This window comes from Mastigoproctus giganteus, chromosome 3 (genome assembly GCF_048544385.1).
Source record: "Mastigoproctus giganteus isolate SK-2022 chromosome 3, ASM4854438v1, whole genome shotgun sequence".
NCBI lineage: Eukaryota > Metazoa > Arthropoda > Arachnida > Uropygi > Thelyphonidae > Mastigoproctus > Mastigoproctus giganteus.
This window is the reverse complement of record NC_143577.1, coordinates 106,800,655-106,818,104: the sequence shown is the minus strand read 5'-3', so window position 1 is coordinate 106,818,104 and position 17,450 is coordinate 106,800,655. Positions and strand designations below refer to the sequence as shown.

Genomic DNA, 17,450 nt, shown 5'->3' with positions numbered 1-17,450 from the left:
AAATAATTACTGTTTATTTTCCAAAATTGTAGGGAGGTTGATTACCTTAGAGATATACATTTTTCATAAAATAACGATCGATTGAAACGAAAACTACTTCTGGGTACGTAAGGCCAAAAGTACGGCAAAGTAACAATTCCGAACATAAACAAAACCGAAAACTCACCACGCTTCTTTGACACTACAATTTTCCGCCATCTCCATGAGAAGACATACATAACAAAAATGATAAGACATCCCGACTTTTGTGCAAAATATCCCGCTGTCCCGAAAAAAAAAGTTTTGGGGATCCTCTTTTGTCTCGAATTTTATGTAAAGATATTTTTGGCACTAAATGTATGATATTAATGCAGCATTGCGGTTAACATTATCGTACTAAACAGCAATATTCGTATATTTTATATCTAACACGGACAGATTACAATGCAAAAAAAAAAAAAAAAAAACTACGTTCGTCTTCCTTATGCAGTGCTTATCAACATTGTCTTGTAGTTTTCGTGCTTTAAATAATCATGCACGCAGTTAGCCTGCTTAATTATTGATAAAATAGAGCATCAAATATGATTTTTCTACTACTTCAGTAAAAATTCTATGCATAAATACGGTTTTAAGGGCAATAGTCGAAGGAACTGGCATTTAACAAAACAAGATCGACTTGATAATGAAGCAGAATATAAAACGCATAACATTTTTAAGCAGCGGCGTTGCTGATATATAAACATACTTAAAATAACGGAACTCAAATCTACCTGCTAGGAGAAAAGTGCAAATTCTGGCTCCCTCCCCTCTGAGATACTCTAAATAGCCCCAGGGGGGGGGATCACATCTGGTGAGTATGGGCTTGGCACACCCAGGGTCCTGAGCTGGATATCATCATTCTTCTCTTTCTTGGTGATTTCCTTTTACTGCCGACTCTCGCTCTCTCTGTCTCAGGGTTACTCAAATTTTTTTTTTTTTTTTTTTTTTTTGGCTGGTTCAGCATAAGCCTCAGGCTTCCTTGCACCATATGGCTTATAAGCCATATGGTTTATATGGTGCAAGGAAGATAACACCAAGGAACATAACACCATATGGCTTATAAGCCATATGGTGTTATGTTGTTTAACAACAATACCGAACGAACTCTCAGGTTCTTTGAATTTCTAGGCACTTCCGCGGTGGCAAAATTCGTGTTATTGTATTTCACCATTGTAGTTTGCAGGGTAAAATTGGTTTCCTGTCCCTGGGAGTTGAAGCCCGCATGGCGTTTTCTCAAGTTTACGTGGTCCAAATTTACACGACCTTGAGTTCAGATTATTCAAAAGCAATCGTATATTTTCTTTAACAGACAACATTCAATAATGAATTTAAAAAATTTGCTGTTTGGCTTTTCTCACCTAGCTTTCTTACCGTTAACGAGAAGAATAATGGCTACAATTCTTTTAAAATATGAGATCCAAAAAGTCAATAGACAATAGAAAAGGAGGGAGCATGTTATTAGCACAAACGCAACTAAGGCTATAAAGACGCAGCATAATATTATTAGTAGCGGTCTTATCTCTTTCTTCACCTAATGAGACTTTTTCACATCCCACAGGGGGTATTGATACCACGCGCATGGAGTGGTTCTTATGCCCGGTTACTATTATTGGTTGAGAAACTTTCTTATTATCCTGATTATTCTATAATTGGATCTAAGCTAAGTGTTCTCTGTGAAGCCGACTACTACTAAGTTCTTATGGAAGCTCTTTGTCACCATGCAAGTGGTTGACACCAGAATTAGGATGGCCATATGCCACATTTCTTTCACTTGCTGTCTTTGGTCCGTATACTCCATTTCTTCACATATTTCTGGAGATTGCTCGTGTTGGGGATCCCTAGGTCGATCACTATATAAGTAGGTAGCGTTTTCCTTCTTATCGATGAGAGTTACATCTGGTCTGTTGTGCACGATTGTCTTCTGCGTTATTAAGGGGTGGTCTCAGTATGAGCCCCTCTAATCACAGACTGCGGTTCGCACTTGTAATACGATACACTTTTTTTTCTATTAGCTCGTAGCTTCTGGTGAAGCTACGAGACGTGAATCCTTGCGACATGTTCATGTCTGTGAATGTACCCAGTTGGGAAATCACCCTCCATCCCCCAGTGATGGAGGGTGATCGATTGTTTCTGGGGCCAGATGGCATAGTTGAAATGTGTCATTCTAGGGTCTTGACAATTGTAATTGCCAATTAAAATTGACAATTGTAATCGAAATTGTAGAGTCTGCAATGGAGTATCTTATTCGCCAATAAGAAAACAAGATCGACTTGATAATGAGGCAGAATAAAACGCATAACATTTTTAAGTAGCGGTGGCGCTGATATAAAAACCTACTTAAAATAACGGAACTCAAATCTACTTGCTAGGAGAAAATTGCAAATTCTGGCTCCATCCCCTCTGAGATACTCTAAAGCTTTGTTTGTGTCATCTGGGCGGGAGTTGACTCCTCGCTTAGGTTGAGCGAGGTATGCTGCTTGTCTGTTATCCTTATGGCCTGATAGAGTGCTGCTGTGTTTTTCTGGAAGTAATCCTTCAGGTAAGCTCTCTCTCTGTTTTCTGTTGCTCGATGAGGTCTATCAGGCCGCTTTCCCCTCTTTCCTAACTATTGTCCTCATACACATGTTGGAGCACATGTTGTACTCTTGTCCGTCATACAATGAAATTTCAGTAACTCTGAAGAATGCAATTCCCAACTTTTCATCAGGATTGGAACCTAATTTTGTATCAAATGCCACCCCTTCCGGATTTTGCTAAGCCCTTCAGCATTTTGCAAAGGCAGCCTTCAATAAAAGGTTTGCAATTATTTCTGCAATGACTGCACCTGCGAATGTTTCAAATTCAGCTCGAGACTCTTCGCCTTCACTGCAATGACGTCCATTTTCTCAACAAGTTCAACAATTTTGGATTTGTGCTGGAGTGTGGTTTTTTTTTTTTTTTTTGCAACTCTACAAGTGTCCTAAAACTATAACTCAATTTAACGATGAAAATTCCTGTGCTCTTGAAATTTCTCGGCTCGCTGTTAACTGACTATGACTTTGTTATTAGTGATTGTCTGACTGTGACTTTGCTACTGATAAATGTAGGACTTACTGGACGTCACATTTAATGTTTCTGCCTGCTTCTGAGCTAAAATGCTTGTGTAAAGTTTTGTCGGATGAATGGTACTGGTCTAGGGAGGGATTTTTTTTTTTTTTTTTTTTTGGTATTATTATCCTTAAGTAACTTTCTTTAACTTGTATATAACTTTAATTTTTTTTATTTATTAATGTTAATTTTTAAAAGTTAACGAGATTACTTGCATTGTTTACTTTGAAACTTCAAAGTATCATCTATTGAGATTAATCTAGTGTACAGTATTTCATTTTTGTAGAGTTACATAAGTTTTTTTTTCACACTTTTTTTGGCTAGAGTCTTTGGCTCGAACTTTGTTGGTCTTTTCGCGTACCTCTCTTCTCCCGTCTCTTAGTAACCCCTGGTCTTTCTTTCCTTGGTGATGGTGGGGCGTTTCCGACATGATGATGATTCCGAGAAGCCAAACAGAGGGTTCATTTCTAGTTAACATTCAGTGACCGTAGACTTTAAGTTCGCAATTTACCGCCACTGTTATACGATACGAATAGCATGTGGTTTAACGTAAATCTAGATAGCGAAATAGCATTAGCATTAGCATCAGTAGAGGCACATGATGCAAGAAAGCAAGCTTATGCAGCATCAGCCAAAAAAAAAAAAAAAAAATCACTCCCATTTCACCCCTCCGTTCGTTCAAAATAACTGTCCAGCTGAGCCTTAAATTTATTTAAGCTATCAACTTCCAAAACAAGGGATGGAAGACTGTTCCACCAACCAACTACCCGCTGGCTAAAGGCAAATTTCCGTACATATATCCTACACCTGTCTTTCCTTAATTTGAATTTATGCCCACTCAGGTGATTATTCTGAGCAAATGGAAGAATCCTATCAGCATTGAGCATGCTCAAACCATTCAAGGCTTTATACACCTCTATCAGATCACCTCGCCGGTGCCTAGTCTCCAGTAATTTGCAAAATTGTAGCCTTTCTTCATAAGAGCAATCCTTTGTTCCATTCACTAATCGTGTTGCCATCCTCTGTACTCGTTCCAGCAGCTCTACATCCTTCTTGAAATGAGGCCTCCAGACCTCTACACAGTACTCAAGGTGTGGCCTCACCATTGCCTTATAAAAGGGAATAATCACATCCTTTCCCTGCTAGAAAAATTCCTGTATACCATTGACAAAACACAATGAGCTACTCTTGCAGCCCATCTGCACTGCTCAGAGAATTTCACATCTGCCTGCACAATAACCCCCAGGACCTTTTCATTCTCTACCATTGTCAGTGTAGTACCACAGAGTTGATACGTTGCTCTGGGGTTGCTGTTTCCCATATTTAGTACTTTACATTTGTCAATGTTAAACTTCATTTGCCACCTCTCACCCCATCTGCTCAACCTTTCCAGATCATGTTGCAGCAGCATAGCATCAGTAGTGTCCTTAGCAACCCTGCCAACCTTTGTAACGTCTGCAATCTTGGACATTAAGCTTGATATACCAACATCAATATCATTTATAAATACAGAAAATAATAATAGACCAACACTAAAACCTGACGGACTCCACTAGTAACATTACTCCACGATGAGCGGCGGCCATTGATTACTACTCTCAGTCTCCTCCCACTCAACCATCCCTTTATCCATAGCAGCAACTTGCCTCCAATGCCACACTGCTCCAATTTGTGCAACAGTATTCCATGTGCAACAGTATCAAAAGCCTTTCTAAGATCCAAATATATAATATCAAAGTTATTCCCTGCATCCAGTTCTTTTGTGACTGCATCATAGTATCCAATCAAATTGGTCAGGCAAGACTTTCCCTGAACAAAACCATGCTGTGTCCGAGCTATAACTGAAGTCTTGTCTAGACGATCCTGCAGTGCTTCTTTAATCAGTGCCTCCATTAATTTTCCTGGAACAGAAGTTAAACTCACAGGTCTATGATAACTTGTGTCAGCCTGCTTTGTCCCTCCTTTGTGATTTGGGATCACATTTACACATCTCCAGTGTATGGGTACCTTCGCTGAAATGAAAGAAGCTCTTATAATTATGGCTAAGGGTTTTCTTACTTCCTTTGCTGCCTCCTTTAATATAACTGGATAGATCCCATCCACTTCGGGTGCCTTTTTTAAGTTTATCCTCAGTAATTTCTCCTACACTTTACTCTCAATTATTACAAGATTATCTAGCTTACTGCCAGAGTTGAATACACCTCTGGCATTCCAGAATAACTCCTCATTTCTGAATGTCGATGTAAAATATTCATTTAGTTTGTTAGCTACCTGAGCAGGATCATCAACAGTTGAACCATCGATATCAAGTGGACCAATTTGAATCATACCCTTCTCTCTAGAGTTTACATAAGTAAAGAACTCTTTGCTGTTTTTCTTTACATCCTTTACCAAAGATTTCTCGTAATATGCTTTCGCCTGCGTAACCTCCTTTGTAACTTGGTTACAGACCAGCTTATATCTATCATAGGCTTCTGTGTCACCCACTAATTTATATGTATCCCATGCATTTTTCTTCTCTGTTGCATGTCTAATTAGTTCATCTGACATCCATTTAGGCCCAAACCTTGAACCATATTTCTTAGTTGGTATGGAAAGCCTAGTAGCGTCCAAGTTAAGTTCTTTGAATGCTTCACATTTTGAATTTGCTTTTGGTAACATCATCAGTTAGTCCCACTGTATAGAATTAAAATACTGTCTCAGACCATCGTAGTTGCCTTTACGAAAGCAAAAACCCTTCCCTTTACCCCTGATGGTAGTTACCTCTTTGAATAAATCCCACTTCAGCACACTCTAATCATTGCCACCTAGTGGTTCCTTCATATACGTAGCACATAGTACATACCACTGTATTAGAAATTTGTTACATTAGTATAGTATTATCAATTAATCAGTAAAATTTATTAATCTTATTAAAGTTCATTGTTAATTAAATTACACTTAACTAATTATGTCCCAGACTATAGCGGCAATGCAGTGTTCACGGAACAATAATGCTGTGGACCAAGTTGATTGGATACTACGATGTGGTCACGAAAGAACTGGATTCAAATAATAATATTGATATCATATACCTTGATTTCAGTAAAGCTTTTGATAATGTTGCACATGGAAATCTCCTGTACCAATTGAGCTGTATGGCTTTTAGGTCAGGTTACTAGACAAGACTGCAGCAATAATTCAGACACAGCATGGCTTTGTTAAGGGAAAGTCTTTTCTGACAAATGTGATAGGATATTATGATGTGGTTACAAAAGAACTGGACGCAAAAAATAATTTTGATATCATATATTTTGATTTCAGGAAAGCTTTTGACACTGTTTCGCCTGGAAGACTGTTGTACGATTGGAGCAGAATGGTATTAAGGGTAAGTTGCTGCAATGGATAAAACGATGGTTGAGTGGAAGAAGACAGAGTGTGGTAATTAATGTGTGTTGCTCTTCTTGGACTAATGTTATTAGTGAAGTCCCGCAGGGTTCGGTGTTGGGTCATCTGTTGTTTTGTATATTTATCAATGATATTGATGAAGGTGTCGAAGTTTGCAGAAGATACAAAGGTTGGCAGGGTTGTTAATGACGGTAATGGCAGTGTGCTACTGCAACAGATTCTAGACAATTTGTGCAGATGGGCTATGATGTGGCAACTGAAGTTTAACCTTGACAAATTTCCGCACATCTATTCTGATTAGAATAGATGTGCGGAAATTTGCCTTTAGCCAGCGGGTGGTTAATTGCTGGAACAAACTTCCATCTGTCGTGGAAGTTGATAGGTTAAATAAATATAAAAAGGAACTGGAGAGGCATTTCGAGGGAATGGTGTAATTTTTTTTTTTGGCTGATGCTTCATAACCTCATACACTTGCTTTATTGCATCATATGCCACTACTACTACTACAATGGATAAAGGGATGGTTGAGGGAGATAGCAGGGAGTGGTAATAAATGAACAGTGGTCTTCATTGTCTAATGTTATTATCAGTGCCTCCAGGTTTCGTTCTGGGCCCATTTTTGTTCTGTGTATTTATGGATAATATCGGTGAAAGTATATATCAGGCTTAATGTCGACGGTTGCAGATGATACAATGGTCAGCAGTGTTGTTAGTGACAGTACAGACAGTATGCTACTGCAACAGGACCAGAAAAGGTAGGCAAATGTGCTGATAAGTGGGAACTAAAGTTTAACTTTGTGAAATGCAAAGTACTCCATATGGGTTGCAGTAACCCACGAGAAACGTACCAACTGTGTGGTACTACACTCAGAGAGTTGGAGAATGAAAACCTTGGGATAATTAAGCAGTCAAATATGAAGTTCTCTGGGCAGTGCAGATGGGCTGCTAGAGGAGGTCGTGGAATTTTTTCAATGATTTATATAGCATTTTGCTAGCAGAGACATGGAGGTAATTATTCTTTTGTATAAGGCAATTGCAGGTTCAAGCACACCTTGAGTACTGTATACAGGTCTGGAGGCCTCATTTTAGGAAGAATGTAGAGTTGCAAGAACGAGTAAAGAGAAGGGCAACAAGATTGGTGTGAGAAACATAGAAGTGCGCTTACGAAGGAAGGCTCAATTGCTGCACGTTGCAGCATCTGGTGACTAGGCCCTTGCTCGGCGATCTGGTGGAGGTGTCTAAGGTCTTGAATGGTTTCAGCAGGCTCAATGCTGACGGGATTCTTTCACTTTCTCAGATTAAAACCTGAGTGAACATAGATTGAAATTGAAGAAAGACAATTGTAGAATAGATGTGCTGAAGTTTGCCTTTCCCAGCGGGTAGTTGATTGCTGGGACAGACTTACATCTGTGGTTGTGGAAGTTGATAGCTTTAATAAATTTTAAGGCTGAACTAGACAAATCTTTGGAGTCACCGGATCGGTGAAATGGGAAGGTTTTTTTTTTTTTTTTTTGGCTGATGCTGTAAGAGCTTGCTTTCTTGCATCGGATGCCTCAACCAATGGTAATGCTATGCGTTAGTGCGTGTACTATATGTGTATGTGTTGATTATGTCACGCTACTTTGCCCTAACCGAGCATATAGCACTTGTACAAATGTATAGTTGATTCGTGGTGCCCTACCGCGGCATGTGGAGCCAGACTTGTATCAGTTGTCCGTGCTGTAACACATCAAATGCCAGCAATAAAAAATAAATAAATTAAAAAAATACTAATAAAAATAATAAATAAATAAAATAATAAAGTTAACAATAATAATCATAATAATAATAATAAAATAATAAAAACAAATAAATAAAAAATAAATACAAAAAAAAAAAAAAAAACAGAAGCGAGCAAATAATTCCCACTCAGTTGATAAGGAAATAGACACTTCTGAAATTATCAAAATTGTACACTACCCAGATAAACATAATTTTACATATATGAATTTTTTCCGTGGAAAACTTTTCCAGAAGTTTTTCATATCAAGACTAGTGTTTTGTGGAAAAAAAAATGAACATAATGTTGTCAAAGGCCATTATCCAGTGGCTATGTAACACAGATTTTAGACAATGCTACTACTGCTTTTCTGTTGTCCACATTTTCATTTTATTAGATTTCTGTGTTAATCGCAGATTAAAAATATTTTCTATGGTATTTCTTATTGAATGCATGAAAATTGTCCGTTGGTTGAGTGGAATAGATATGTGGAAATTTGCGTTTAGCCAGCGGGAAATTGATTTCTGGAACAAACCTCTATCTGTTGTTTTGTAAGTTGATAGCTTAAATAAGTTCAAGGAAGAACTGGACAAAGGTTTGGAGAAAACGGATGGGTGGAATTTGTTTTTTTGGCTGAATCTGTATAAGCTTGATTTCTTGCATTATACGCCTCTACGAATGCTAAAGATAATGCTGATGAAATTCTTCTGCAGGTCCACTCACTTTTGCAGCCTTCATCTATTGGCCACCTGCGTAATGTCTAGTTTCCTTTGCAGGAGCCACGTTCGTGAATAAATATGGACGTTAGGCCTTTTTTTTTTTTTTTTCCACTACATAATCAAGTTAGTCGGTAAATCAACCAAGAACACACACAGTTTATAAACTTAATATATTTGGGGTGTGAAATACTTGCTTGTGAAGGCAGAAAATTGAAATTGAAAACGTTTGGGTTAGTGTAAATGGTTGCACAGTCTGTCCCTTCTCCATTAGTTGGGATTTTCAAGTGGAGCACGCAACTTTCCACAGAAGAGTCAAGGTGCTGTTGTTGTTGGGTTTCATGCTCATCAGCGATTGAGCTCATATTTCCCCAAATATATTTCGTCTGTAAATTGAGTGTGTTCTGTTGTCGATTTGTCTGTTTGCTGGACGAACATCCCGAGTTTCCGTAGTTCAAACTACGAAATCCTAATCTGAGACTAAAGTTGCTGCATCGTTCAACCACTTTTTGAAATAGCTTATAAGAATTCCTCGTCTTTGGGAATTGGCCTTTTTACCACACGGTGTGGGGAAGTCTGTGCTTATATGCAGTGTTTTACCGGAGGGCAAAGGTTACAGTCAAATGCAATTTTTTGTTTTCCGTGTGTGTGTGTGTGTGTGTGTGTGTATGAGGGGCAACAACTGTGGCTTGAGAACGGGACTTTCATTGTTTAAATTCACCCAACCCTCTCACTGCAAGGGTCGTGTTCCATCGCTGGCTGAAGATGTGAAATATTTCCAGTTTTGCGGTGGAACTTCTGTGGGTTTTTTTCAGACTGTGCATGGTTTTTCTGCTGGAAACTTGAGTTTTAAGTACCACCAAATGATAACCGTTCACTGAACTTATGTTACATGTTTTTTATTTTTACGCTTGAAGCTGTGGATATAGTAATTTCAGACGGCCCAACAAGTTTGAAGTAAAAGAATCCATTGTAGGCACATTTTGGGAGAAATTCAGGCTGATCTTTTTATCTATTTATTTATTACTTCGGGAAAACTAGATATACTTCACTTCCTATGATTATTTATTTATTTTAATGGGAGAAGCTCCTTAACCGATAATAAAGGAAACTTACAAAATGAATCTTAAATAAAAATGAAATAACTTATCGTTTTATGTACTTCTATATCGTTTTATATATTTCATAGGATTTTACTTTGGTGTGATGTCTGGTTGTCTAACCTGCCGATTTGCTTATGTTATACAATGGAATGAATCAAATTCACTTCAATGACTTCTGTTAAATTGTATCTAAGTATCATTCCGGTACCGTAGCGCCTCAAAGGGTTGATGTTGCAATTTGCGTGGAAGACGGCACTTCTCGGGCTTTGGATTCGAAGTTGAGTGTTCAGTTAAAGATTGAGAAAAAGTAGCTATATATGAAAAGATTCGCAGGTTATGTTGGTTTGCTATGGTACTTCTTGCTCCGTTTATTGAGAAAGTGATCTGTTCTCTATTTTTTTTTATTTCGCTGAAACGTAGGAATTAACAATATGATTCGAGAAGTGCATCACTAGCTTGCAAAGGAAGTGTAAATTGCTCAGATCAAGCGTCAGAACCAGTAATAGGAGTAATTAAAACACCAAATGGAATTGCATTCATTTTTATCATGTTCCCGGTGCTTGAAAAGGGTCATTCAGGAGACGAAGTAAGGAGACAACGTACACCGTAAGTTATTTTTTGTATAAAGATAAGGTATTTATTATGTTGCCACGTAATGTATTTTTTTAATCTCTTGTTTTAAATGCCGTGTTATGTATTTTTTTAATCTCTTGTTTTAAATGCCGTGTTATGTATTTTTTTTCGTCTTTTATATTTTGTGCTTCAATTAGAGGTTTCTAATCAAGAACAAATGTAAATTTTTGTTCTTATTTAATACAATTAAGCGGATTTATAATAAATTGACATTTTGCCTTGTAGAAATAATATCACCGTTTTCTTAAAGTGTCTTTTATGAATAGGTATAAATCTGTGAATATAAATAAGTATAAATATCTTACTTGTGGGTATGTTTATTGTAGCCCTTAATACTCTCATGTTAATTTACAAGGAACTTTTGAAGTGTCATCATAATATTCCTATATACGACCGTATATTTCGTTAGTTTAGTATTAGAGTAATTGCGCAGAATTTACGCAGTAAATGTGTTTTCAATTGATATACTAAAATGTAACCATTATAAAATGACTGGGAAATGCATTTACTATAAAAAAAAAAAAAAAAAAGCTGAAAATGTATTATAACTCATATTTTTTGTTTGCTATTCAAATTACCAATTACTTCCCGATACACATTTAATAATATACATGTTTTTTGAATTTAGGAGGTTAGTTAACCGCCTAAATGAAAATTCCTAGATAACCACGATTCAACTTTTTTTTTTTCTTCTTTTTTCTTTTTTTTTTAACTAACAAGCGCCAGTTTTTTTTTTTTATAAAAAAATTTATTTTTTGTTGAATTGAAAATACTGAATAAGGAGGCGATTAACCCTTTCCATAAGGGCATGGTTAGGTCGCATCTTGAGTACTGTATGCAGGTCTGGAGGCCTCACTTTAGGAAGGATGTAGATCTGCTGGAATGAGTTCAGAGAAGGGCAGTTGGATTGGTGATGGGAACAAAAGGGTGCTCTTACTGAAGTAAAAGCACCCTTTTGGGCCATTTCAGTTATGCAAATTGCAGCATCTGTTGATTATGTTGTAGATGTAGGGCAAAAGTTGGTGATGCTGTAGAGCAAATATCATCTTTTAAGGGTACAAAGGATGATATTGTTGTATGTATTGGCACTAATGACATTAAGAGTAGGAGATCTGCAGACATACTTCACAAATATAGATCAATGTTGAAAAAAAGTTGAGTTAGGGTTAAATTTGAAAGTGTCTGCAATTCTGCCTAGACACGATAGGAGGGAGCACATGATGAGAGCCTTGATAATCAGTTCAGCCCTGGAGAGATTGTGCAAGGCTCATGGGGTAGAATTTTTCTCATTGTGGTCTGTGCTTGTGAACAGGAGTGACTGCTTCTACAGGGATGGGATACACTTAAATAGAAAGGGTGCAAGAATATTTGCTAATGCTATTGAGGCAGTGTCGGAAAATTGCTAGTTTGGGGGTGATTCACAGACTAAAAGATTAGCAGCATGCAGAGGTGCAAGTGATTCTTGCAGTGCTTCTGTTAGATTGGAGGGCGAGGGACTGGTCAGAGTCATCATGGAACAAATAAATACATGGGCTGTGTTAGGGTAACTAAGAATAAGAATAGGTCCATATATAATTGCATGTACACCAATGCTAGGAGCATAGTAGATAAATATGATGAATTTAAAGTGCTTGTTAAGACATCAAAGGCAGATATTGTTGGGATATCAGAGACATGGTGTCACACTGATATAAGCAAGTCACAGTAGGAATTTGGGAAGTACGTTGTGTACAGAAAGAATAGGAAGGGAGGAAGGGTTATGCTGTTAGTTAAGAAACACACAAAATCTAAGAAAGTGCCTCCAGTTGACATGGGTGGACAGTGCAATGTTGAGTCAGTTTGGTGTTGATGTAAGCACTGGGAAAGCAAAAATGAGAGGAGTATGTTATAGGCCTAATGACTCTGATGAGTACAACGAACAACTGTACAGAGAAATAGTGGGCCAGTAAATCAGATTGTCTAATAATGGCGAAGTTTAACTTCCCAGATACTGACTGGAACTTGTCGTTTTGTCACTCGCACACTAGCAAGACTTTTGTGGGTTTATTGGATGGTTGTTTTCTACAGCAACACATTAGAGTGGCAACCAGAGAGAGAGAGAGAGAGAGAGAGAGAGAGAGAGAGTAATACTCTTGATCTGGCTATCAGCAGTGATTATTCGTGCATTAAGAAGTTGCAGATAAAGGAACCACTGGGTGTGGGATTTTCTTAAAGATATTACTGCGATCAAGGGAAAAAGGAAAAGTTTTGCTTCCTTAAAGGTGACTACAGTGGTGTCAGACAGTTTTTAAATTGTATACAGTGGGCCCAATAATGATGTTATCAGCAGAAAATTCTAAATGGGAAGCATTCAAGGAAGTAATTGTGGAAGCTACTAGGCTTTTCATACCGATTAAGAAACACTGTTTTAAGGTTTCGGCCTAAATGGGTCAGATGAACTAATGAGACTTTTGGCAGGGAAGAAAAATGCATGGGGTGAATATAAAATATCAGGCAACACAGAAGCCTGTGATAGATATAAGCTAGTCTGTAATCAAGTTACAAAGGAGATTAGGCAAGGGAAGGCAGATTACGAGAAATCTTTGGCAAAGAATGCTAAGAAAAACAGCAAAGACTTTAGTTATATAAACTCGAAAAAGAAAGGGGATGAATCAGATTAGTCCACTTATGGTTCAACTGTTGATGATCCTGCTCAGATAGCTGATAATCTGAATGAATATTTTGCATCTACATTCACACATGAAGAGTTATTAAGGGATGAAAATACCAAAAGTTTATCAAACTGTAACAGGGTGCTTAATGAGTTCGTAATAACTGAGAGTAAAGTTGAGGAGAAATTGTTGAAGTGAAACATAATAAAGGCACCTGGGGTGGATGGGATCTATCCAATTATATTAAAGGAGGTGGCAAAGGAAATAAGCAAACCGTTAGCCATAATTATGAGAGCATCCTTGGATTAGGGGAAGTCCCCATGGACTACAGAAGTTCAAATGTATCCCCAATTCACAAACGAGCATCTAAGGGTGACACTTGTAATTACCAGTTAGTTTAACTTCTGTTCCTGGGAAAATAATGGAGTCGCTGGATAAAGTTGCATTGCAAGACCATCCAGACAAGACCTTCCTTAGTTAAAGGAAAATATTGTCTGACAAATTTGATTGGATACTGTAATGTGGTTACAAAGGAACTGGATGCAAAAAATAATTTTGATATCATATACTTGGATTTCAGGAAAGCTTTTGACACTGTTTGGCTGATGAGAGCATTCATGGGTAATATTTCTCTGTATACATTGATACCTAGTTTGCACTTCTGTTTTTCTGTTATGAATATGGTGCTTAATACAGTTATACAGATTCTGTATAAGTATATACCAGCATGGTATATAGTTTTTCTGTATACTGCATTGAAGACTAATGTACAAATTGGAGAAGTATAGTATTAAGGGTAAGTTGCTACAATGGATGAAAGAGTGGGAGAAGACAGAGGATGGTAATCAATGGATGCTGCTCTTCTTGGATGTTATTAGTGGAGTACACCAGGGTTTGATGTTGGGCCCACTGTTGTTTTGTATATTTATCAGTGATATTGATGAAAGTATATCAGGCTTAATGTCGAAGTTTGCAGATGATACAAAGGTTGCAGGGTTATTAATGACAGAAATGGCAGTGTGGTACTGCAACAGGATCTAGAAAATTTGGGCATATGGGCTGAAGTTTAACATTGATAAATGCAAAATACTGCCTTTTGGGTAGAAGTAACTCCAGAGAAATGCACTGTGTGGTAGTGCATTTAGGGTGGTAGAAAATGAAGAAGACCTGGGAGTATTTGTGCAGTCATGAAATTTTCCAAGTAGTACAGACAGGCTGCCAGAGCAGGTCATGGGGTATTGTGAATGGTGTACAGGAATTTTGCTAGTAGGGAAAATGAGATATCCTTTTGTATAAGGCAATGGTCAGGCCATGCCTTGAGTACTGCGAACAGGTCTGGAGACCTCATTTTAGGAAGGATATAGAGTTGCTTGAGTAAGTACAGAGAAAAAGAAGATTGATGAGAGCAACGAAAGGGTGGCTTTAAGCCAAGAAAGGCTTAAATTCTGCATATTGTAGCATCTGGACACTAGGCACCTGCAAGGTGATCTGATCAAGTGTATTAGGCCTTCAGTGGATTGAGTAGGCTCAATTCTGATGGGATTGTTCCTCTTGCTCAGATTATGAACCTGAGGGGCCATAAATTCAAATTGAGGTAACACAGTGATAGAATAGTTGTGCGGAATTTTACTTCCCCCATCAGGTAGTTGATTGCTGGAACAAACTTCCATTTTCCATCTGTTGTTATGGCAGGTAATAGCTTAAATAAATTCAAGGAGGAACTGGACAATGTTTAGAGGGAATGGATGTGTGAAATTGTTTTTTTTTTTTTTTTTTTTTTGTTTGTCTGATGTTACATAAGCTTGCTTTATTGCATCCTAGGCTTCTACTACTACTATCTCCACACCAGGCGCCTACGGGGAAATGTGATTGAGGTGTTTAAAGACTGGAATGAGTAAGATGTGGTATTCTTAGTAAGTTTATGGTATTCTTCCACTTGCTGAGACTACACACATGTGCCGCCTAAATTCAAGTTGATGAAGGATGGGTGCAGGATAGACGTGTGGAAGTTTGCCTTCAGCCTGTGGGTGGTTGATTGTTGAACAGGCTGCAGTATGTTGTTGTGGAAGTGGATGGGTTGAATAAATTCAAGGGAGAACTAGACAAATTCTTACTAGGTACGGATGGGTGAACTGTTGGTTTTTTTTTTTGTTGATGCTGTATATTCTTGATTTCCCACATAATTTTCCACTACTACTGTTTATTAAATTAAGATTTATTTGGCAAGTCATTTGGAATGTTATGGTTAATTTTTCTAGGTGGATCTACGATCTCCTTTAGATATAATTTAAAATTACAAAATATCTAAACTATGTATCTAAACAAAATTACAAAATATCTAAACTGCTAGCTTGGGGGGGAGACAAAGACCAATAGATCGACAGTAGCCACTGGCAGAGGTGAAAGAGATCCTTGCACTGCTTCTATTAGAATGAGCAGAAGCCTGAAAAACAAGATGCATGGTATTTCAGAGACTGCTGGGAGCCATTGCGGTACAAGTAAACACATGGGTTGTGTTAGGGTAGCTAAGAATAGAAACAGGTGCAGGTATACTTGTGTGTACACCAATGCTAGGAGTTTAGTAAATAAATTTGATGAATTTGAGGTATTGCTCAAAACATCAAAGGCAGATATTGTTGGGATATCAGAGACGTGGTGTCACACAGATATAAGGGATGCAGAACTGCAATTTGGGAAGTACAACGTCTACAGAAAGGATAGGAAGGGGGGAGGGGTTATGCTATTAGTTAAGAAACACATAAAAACCAAGGAAGTGAAGCCAGTCGACATCGCTGGACAGTGCAGTGTTGAGTCAGTTTGGTGTGACATAAGCATTGGGAGATCAAAATTGAGAGTAGGAGTGTGCTATAGGCCTAATGACTCTGATGAGTATAATAAGGAACTGTACAGGGAAATAGAGTGGGCCAGTAAATCAGAGAGTCTTATAATGGGAGATTTTAATTTCCCAGATATTGACTGGAATTTGGGGGCTGGTTACTCACGCACTAGCAGGGCTTTTGTGGATTTATTGGATGATTGTTTTCTACATCAGCATGTTCGGGAGGCAACTAGAGGCAGTAATACTCTTGATTTGATTATCAGCAGTGATTCTTCATGCATTAAGAATCTGCAGATAAATGAACCACTAGGTGGCAGTGATCACAGTGTGCTGAAGTGGGATTTACTCAAAGAGGTAACTACCATCAGGGGTAAAGGGAAGGGTTTTTGCTTTCATAAAGGCAACTGCAATGGTCTGAAACAGTATTTAAATTCTATACAATGGTACCAACTGATGATGTTACCAACAGCAAATTCAAAATGGGAAGCATTCAAAGAACTTATCTTGGAAGCTACTAGGCTTTACATACCAACTAAGAAATATTGTTCAAGGTTTAGGCCAAAATGGATGTCAGATGAACTAATGAGGCATATGGCAGAGAAGAAAAATGCATGGGATACTTACAAATTAACACATGACACAGAAGCCTATGATAGATACAAGTTGATATGCAACCAAGTTACAAAGGAGGTTAGGCAGGCGAAGGCAGATTACGAGAAATCCTTGGCAAGGGATGCAAAGAAAAACAGCAAAGAGTTCTTTACTTATGTAAACTCTAGAAGGAAGGGGATGAATCAGATTGGTCCACTTGATATTGATGGGTCAACTGTTGATGATCCTGCTCAGGTAGCTAACAAACTAAATGAATATTTTGCATCGACATTCACACATGAGGAGTTATTCAGCAAGGGGAATGCCAGAGGTGTATTCAACTCTAGCAGTAAGCTACAAAATCTTGAAATAACTAGGAGTAAAGTGGAGGAGAAACTGTTGAAGATAAACCACCCGCTGGCTAAAGGCAAATTTCCGCACGTCTATCCTACATCTGTCTTTCCTCAATTTGAATTTATGCCCTCTCAGGTGATTTTTCTGAGCTAGAGGAAGAATCCCATCAGCATTGAGCATGCTTAAACCATTCAAGGCTTTATACACCTCTATCAGATCACCTCGCTGGTGCCTAGTCTCCAGACACTGTAATTTGCAAAACTTAAGCCTTTCTTCGTAAGAGCACCCCTTTGTTCCATTCAGTAATCTTGT

The 17,450-nt window shown here is 38.0% G+C and overlaps 2 protein-coding genes across 2 annotated transcripts in view; one reads left to right on the top strand and one right to left on the bottom strand.

Annotated features, from left to right (window-relative positions):
- ash2 (Set1/Ash2 histone methyltransferase complex subunit ash2) overlaps positions 1-268 on the bottom strand; it is a 347,019-nt gene extending 346,751 nt beyond the window's left edge. The window contains exon 1 of the mRNA XM_090370069.1: positions 167-268. Within this exon, the coding sequence (XP_090226195.1) occupies positions 167-237 (71 nt within the window). The 5' untranslated portion in view covers positions 238-268. The remainder of the gene's footprint in view (positions 1-166) is intronic.
- Positions 269-10,306: 10,038 nt separating this feature from the next.
- The window catches only part of LOC150088207 (uncharacterized), a 376,069-nt gene continuing 368,925 nt past the window's right edge, over positions 10,307-17,450 (top strand). Inside the window, exon 1 of the mRNA XM_090369384.1 lies at positions 10,307-10,676. The gene's annotated coding sequence lies outside the window, so the exon portion shown is untranslated. The remainder of the gene's footprint in view (positions 10,677-17,450) is intronic.